The sequence below is a fragment of the Echinococcus granulosus genome, assembly GCF_000524195.1.
Source record: "Echinococcus granulosus chromosome Unknown EG_S00069, whole genome shotgun sequence".
Taxonomy (NCBI): domain Eukaryota; kingdom Metazoa; phylum Platyhelminthes; class Cestoda; order Cyclophyllidea; family Taeniidae; genus Echinococcus; species Echinococcus granulosus.
The window spans coordinates 1-5,651 of NW_020170449.1; the positions used below are offsets into that span (position 1 = coordinate 1).

The following is a 5,651-nucleotide window of genomic DNA, read 5'->3' on the forward strand; positions in this document are numbered from 1 at the left end:
TCATCAGCCAATCCATCAAACCTGCCTAACATAAAGAGTAGTTCTTTAGAATTTCATTGTAATAGAATGGAATACATTGTGACGGTTGGTGCTTGGCGGATGTAATGCCAGTCTATTACACTCTGAAGTTTGGTCACTTAAAACACTTTTGAAAGAAACGATTGGCGACAAACGCGAGTGATATTCGTTGATAAGACCTTCAAGAAAATTAAATGGCAAAAATCGCTGGTAATTTCAAAGTTTTTGAACAAATTTAGGAAGTTGACCTGCCTTTCAAATAAGTCTCCTTCATATTCATTCATTCAATTGTCAAATATGACCTGTGCTCGATATTCACGGTTAAAAATTAATTATCTTAAATATTTTAGCCAATTTCGAAAGTAAAAATTTATTAATCTGGGTCAATTCGCCGTACGTTTTTCAAAGCGTATAAAAGTGAAAGGAGTGAATAAAGTGAATCTTAGTCAAAACGTTTTTCGGCGGCTACTTCAAATAGAAGTAGACAATGGTCACATTGCTTACCGATCACAGGCCAAAACAAAGAAGTTTCAAATTGCTAAAATTTTGCACGCTTTGAAAGTGTTATTCCGATCTCAGCGCAAAGATGGTCTCAAAAGGCATCCAATTAATAAAAAAAGGATAAACATTGTGAACTTTGTCTTAAGTGGAAAGGTCACAAACTGCCATTTTCAAACGAGGGCTCTAGCAGAACTTGCGCATTTGTCGGCGTGGCATGATACTAGGATAGGGAGCGTGAAATGCCAATGCAGCAGAATCGGATACCCTCACCTTACAATAACGAACGTCGCTCCAGAAACCTTTCCCTAATTCGCAAATTCAGCCACATGAAACTCCTTTAGTATGTGCAGCGAAGCCACGAAGACAGCGTCGATGCAGCCCGTAGAGCAGTCACGAGGCAAACATTTTCGTCAATGAAATAACGGATGGTGTCAGCGGTGCTTTTAACAGTTCTTCACACCACAGTGGCAAGTGTGTGTTGCCAATAATCCCGCATGTCAGGCACTGACCAGTCCAAACGCTGCTAATCAAGATGATAGATGGCAATGTCTAAACAGTGTAAAGATGTTCCTTATGAACGAAGAGTAAACCCTTAAACCCGCAAGCATTCTTTCACACAGAAGACTTCAAGCACGGTTTTAATTTCGACGTTGTTTGGAAACTTAACTACTCAGCGGTAAGATACTTGAGCGGTGTAACCTTTTCACCGGTGATAATCTCGGCCAAGGGAATTCTTAGGCTGCAGGAGTCATTCCAGTGCACAATCAGCGCGTGGAATGCCGCATCACCACACAATCTAGCGATGAATCAAGAACACTTGCAATTTTGAAAGCTTGTTTAATAAACTCGTAATTCTCTCTAATATCTAATTTATCCAAAGAACTAAGTCGAAGAAAATTCAGTTCGCATTCCTTAACATTTGTTCCTTCCTTCTTCAGTAAAAACTCTAAAATTCCGGCTTTACTTAAAAGGAAGAAGCACAACCAGAGGCCGACCCATCCCATACCATTTTAAGGAGGCACGCAAAGTTAAGGTGGACTTAAGAAAGTTAAGAAATTGCTGATGGATGGCAAGCAAAGTAGCCTTTATGCAGGAAAATCTGAATGGTATCATAAAACGGATTGTAGTCACGCTTATGTGCAGCTATCCGCCATGGTCGACCCATAATCGGTGATGTTATGAGAGCCCATACAAGCAACTCATAATAATAAATTCAATCAGGCGTCTAAATGTCGTCTTTCAAGCCTCCATAAGCGACACTAAAGAACTCCAACATGGCGGGATTAGAAGCAGAACAGTTTAATCAGATCTGTTGAGGTAGTTTCAACGATTGCTGTTTGTAAGAGGTCCTTGAAATCTGTTACGATTCTATCAAAAAACTTGATAATTTCGAGGTATTAGTTTGAAAAGAATACCGTCATCAAAAGAAGGGTAACTTTGCAACATCGTGCAAAATGGAAAAATGTCTTATCAACGAAATTACTTCTCATTAGAGCTCACTATTCCATCTGCCTTTCGAATAACTATCTATTTAGGGTCAATTTTTGTGAAGTCCCAAATGGGGATCCCACTTTAAAAAAATAACCACCAAGGGATGAGGTACGTGTGGCTGGTGCTGAACGGATTTGTAGTGGGTCGGCAGATGATTGGAATAAAAAGTTCTCTTCCCAGAGACGAATGTACTCTAGAAGGGCGTTCAGCCCTATGAGAGATGCAAGCCGAAACCAAAGTAATGGATAAGGATGAGCCAAAGCGTTTGTTGCGAGTGAGCAGCGACGAAGTTTGACATAATCAAAACTTGATTGAGTTGCGGACGACAAATTCAACAGAAAATGACACAAAATTGGGGATGAGCCTTCATACAGCTAATATTATTTATAATAACGGGACCTGTTCACGGGAATTTCCAATTTTGGACGTTTTTGAGATCAACAACGGTCATAAAGATAACTTCACTGACCCAAAATTTTGCGGCAGAGAAAGTAAATCACAGGGTCCACCCAGCGTTAACTGATTTTCTGTTTGATGGCCTAAAAGATGGCAACAATTGTCTAGCTGGGATTTCGCCCAGAAGCCCGCGTAGTTGTCCGTCAATGATTCAGCCTCCACTGGAGGCAGCGGAACGAATACTGGTCGATTAAGGCGACGAGCTGGAAAAAAAGAGTAGACAAAGTTCAAATAAATTGAATTGATTCAGAGGGACCTGTTGACTTCAAGGCGTTGTTGCGTGAAGCCTGAAATTATCAGAAAGCGACAGAATGGGCTCGTGAATTGCAAAACTTGCATTCATTTATGTCCTCTCGGTGTAAAACACTTTAGTCCGTTTCCTAATGTCTCATCTCAAACGCGTTTCAGTCGCTTTAAGGAATTTCTTCCAATCCCGTGATCAAATGCTGAAAAAAAACTTATTAATAATGTGTACAGTGCTTTAATTGACACTTTTAAAACAAAGAATACACCTTTTGCTGTCAAAATCCGAATCAGTTAACTAAGTAGAGGGAAATCGTGATGCGAAACCCAGTAAAATCAGGATTTATACACAACACAATACACGATATCGATAAAAATGTGGAAATTCAATGAGCTATCATAAGTAAACGGGACCTACCCTAGAGGTAAATAGTTAACACTTCCTAGATGGTCTAGCGGTGTAATATGACAGCGAGTTCTATTAATTCCTTTGACAAATCTGATCCCCGTTTAGAACAAAAATGCAAATCCTCACAGACTGATATGAGCCTAAGTCAATTTTATTGCTCAGAACCCATCCAACCGGTTTGCGACATACGATTTAGTGAAACTAGTCTCCATCAGACGCGTTTTTGACTCCGGACTCAAGGGAGAAAATTGGGGCGTCGTACGTATACAATGCTGGTAGTAAACGTAGTCAAGAAACAGGCATTCGTTGAAGCTAAGATAGGAGAAACAATTATTATAAAAATATTGCCTTTAATTATTTTTAACAGAAAAGTGAAATTACAATGACAGTAGCCAAAGTGAAGTGACTTCTCGAAATGCATTAATACCAGCTATATCATTTACAATCTTCCATACTTTTGCATATGAGTACAGAAACAAGGAAGTAAACATTCTCAAAAGGAGGATAGAGGAGTTAGTGCACCTTCCTCATCTTCCTCAATAAGGCTTTCTGTAAGCGTACTTCAACATGATGCAAGAAATCCAGTAGTAAAAACTTATGTCGATGCAGAGAAACCAGACCCCAAAAGCTTTTTAGCCTTCTTGCCTCAGTTTCTAAATTTAAACGAGACCAGTTTGTTGACGGTTGCAGGAGAGGTCAAAGAAAACCGAGACTTCCTTTTTGGGCACTTATTCATTGCTACGAAGCACTAAGGCATTCTCCCCTGAAAATAGGTAAAAGTACCTACTCTTACATTAGTTTCAACCCCCAAATCCCATAGAAAATAAGCTTAGAAAGTGTGGTATTCCAATCTTCTTACCTGAGCTTAGCGTCGCAAATATGTGACAGTATGCGTTCTTTATTAGTTTATGATAGCAACTGGCCTCTCAAAATTATGATTTTGAAACAAAGAAGAGGCCGGATATTATTCTTGTTCCAAGAAGAATTGCTACACTTTCTCAGTTTTGAGCAACGGCTGAGGTGGTCAATTTGGTAGTGCGAGTGCCGATGTCAAGGTAAAACAATAAAACACCTGCGTGGCTGTGGTAGTCGATTTGCTTGGGACCTTGGTGGTGGGTGCGTCAAATTGCATTTTGAAATGAATTTAACCTCCATGAAAGTGTGAAACGTAACCATATGCGATTACGATACTTTTGCCAAACCACATCTAATAGTGACGATCAACAGATTGTTGAGTACCTACCACTTTCAATTAAAGGCATCTTCACCTATTACTACATATTATAAAAATAGACATTTTTACAAAGTCGCGTACGTTAGTGAAGCAGTTCGGAGTGCATTCTAACCAAGGAAAGTTGCTCAGTTGTCAGATAAACGCACGTCAAAAATGGGCCACGCTGCGAAACAATGTATTCATTCTACTGGCCATCTGTCCCGTCTAGTGATTGACGTATCCAAACATCGATGTATGCAACCACTTGTCAACCTAGACACCAATCTACTCTCTCATTCATCTAGCTATCACCCTATTCATTCATCAACCTGACAGTTTCTTTATCATTTTATCTAACTGCTCATCTGTGTAGTCATGCATCTAGCCCGACGTGTACTTCAACCAATAGACGACTTGCCATTCAAAAATGAAGCAAGCAAGAGACCTGACTCTGAAAAAATGCCACTGCATATTTTGGCCTCATTTTCTATACTTGAGGGAGTAGAATAACAGTGATAGCCGTAGACCCGAATGGCAGATCTTAGCGAACTACCGAGACATTTAGGATTGACAAATGCGACTTTTCAAATACAGAGCTTTTGAAATTTTTCATTGATAAGGTTTTTGAGGTAAGCAGACTTCTGTTGCAGATGGCATGAGCCTGATATACGTTATCTCGTAAGCAGATTGTGAGTTCGTGTTGCACAATACGCTAAAAAATAATGGAGTTTAAGTGGCAGCCATCAAACTAACCTTCGCAGTTAGTACTAATGGGGAGAAATGACATTTCGCGAAGGGAAGAAAAGATGTACCAATCATACACTCGGCTATTAACTCATTCATGTACGCATCCCTCAACCTTATCACCCATTCATCCGTCCATCTACGCAAGGATAGATGAATGTATCAAGAGTCTTGTTCATTCATTAATTATCAACATTGTCACCCATCTTTTCACGTGCCTTTTCGTCTCCCCCACTCAACCATCTAATCAAGCATTCAACAATTCTTCGCATCCACGAGCGATATTCGGAAACAGGGTTTTATCGAGAGGTAGATAAGACTTATTAGCAAACAGATTTCAATCATAAATTTCATAATTCTGAATGCGTGGCCCCATGTTAAAGACGTGAAAAACTCCAAACAATTGTGCTTAATGAGAAATTATGGCAAAAAAAGTTCATTTGACCAATTTATGCATTTGAAAGGAAGAGAGGAAGTTGGAAAAAGTATGACGGAAGAAATAAAAGCTTCAACGATCCATCAAGACATTTATCCACCCCATCTAGCCTATCAAAATCACCAAATATTTATAAAGCT

The 5,651-nt window shown here is 39.5% G+C and overlaps 1 protein-coding gene across 1 annotated transcript; it reads right to left on the reverse strand. All coding sequences in view use genetic code 11, as the record gives it.

The window, feature by feature from the left end:
• Positions 1-45: 45 nt before the first annotated feature.
• Positions 46-5,174, reverse strand: EGR_07061 (hypothetical protein; the record flags this gene model as incomplete). The annotated part of the gene is made up of 6 exons (XM_024496310.1): positions 46-197; positions 1,337-1,482; positions 2,003-2,046; positions 2,091-2,384; positions 4,885-5,043; positions 5,085-5,174. The coding sequence occupies 6 exons, from the start codon at positions 5,172-5,174 to the stop codon at positions 46-48; spliced, it is 885 nt and encodes a 294-aa protein (XP_024349237.1).
• Positions 5,175-5,651: the final 477 nt, after the last annotated feature.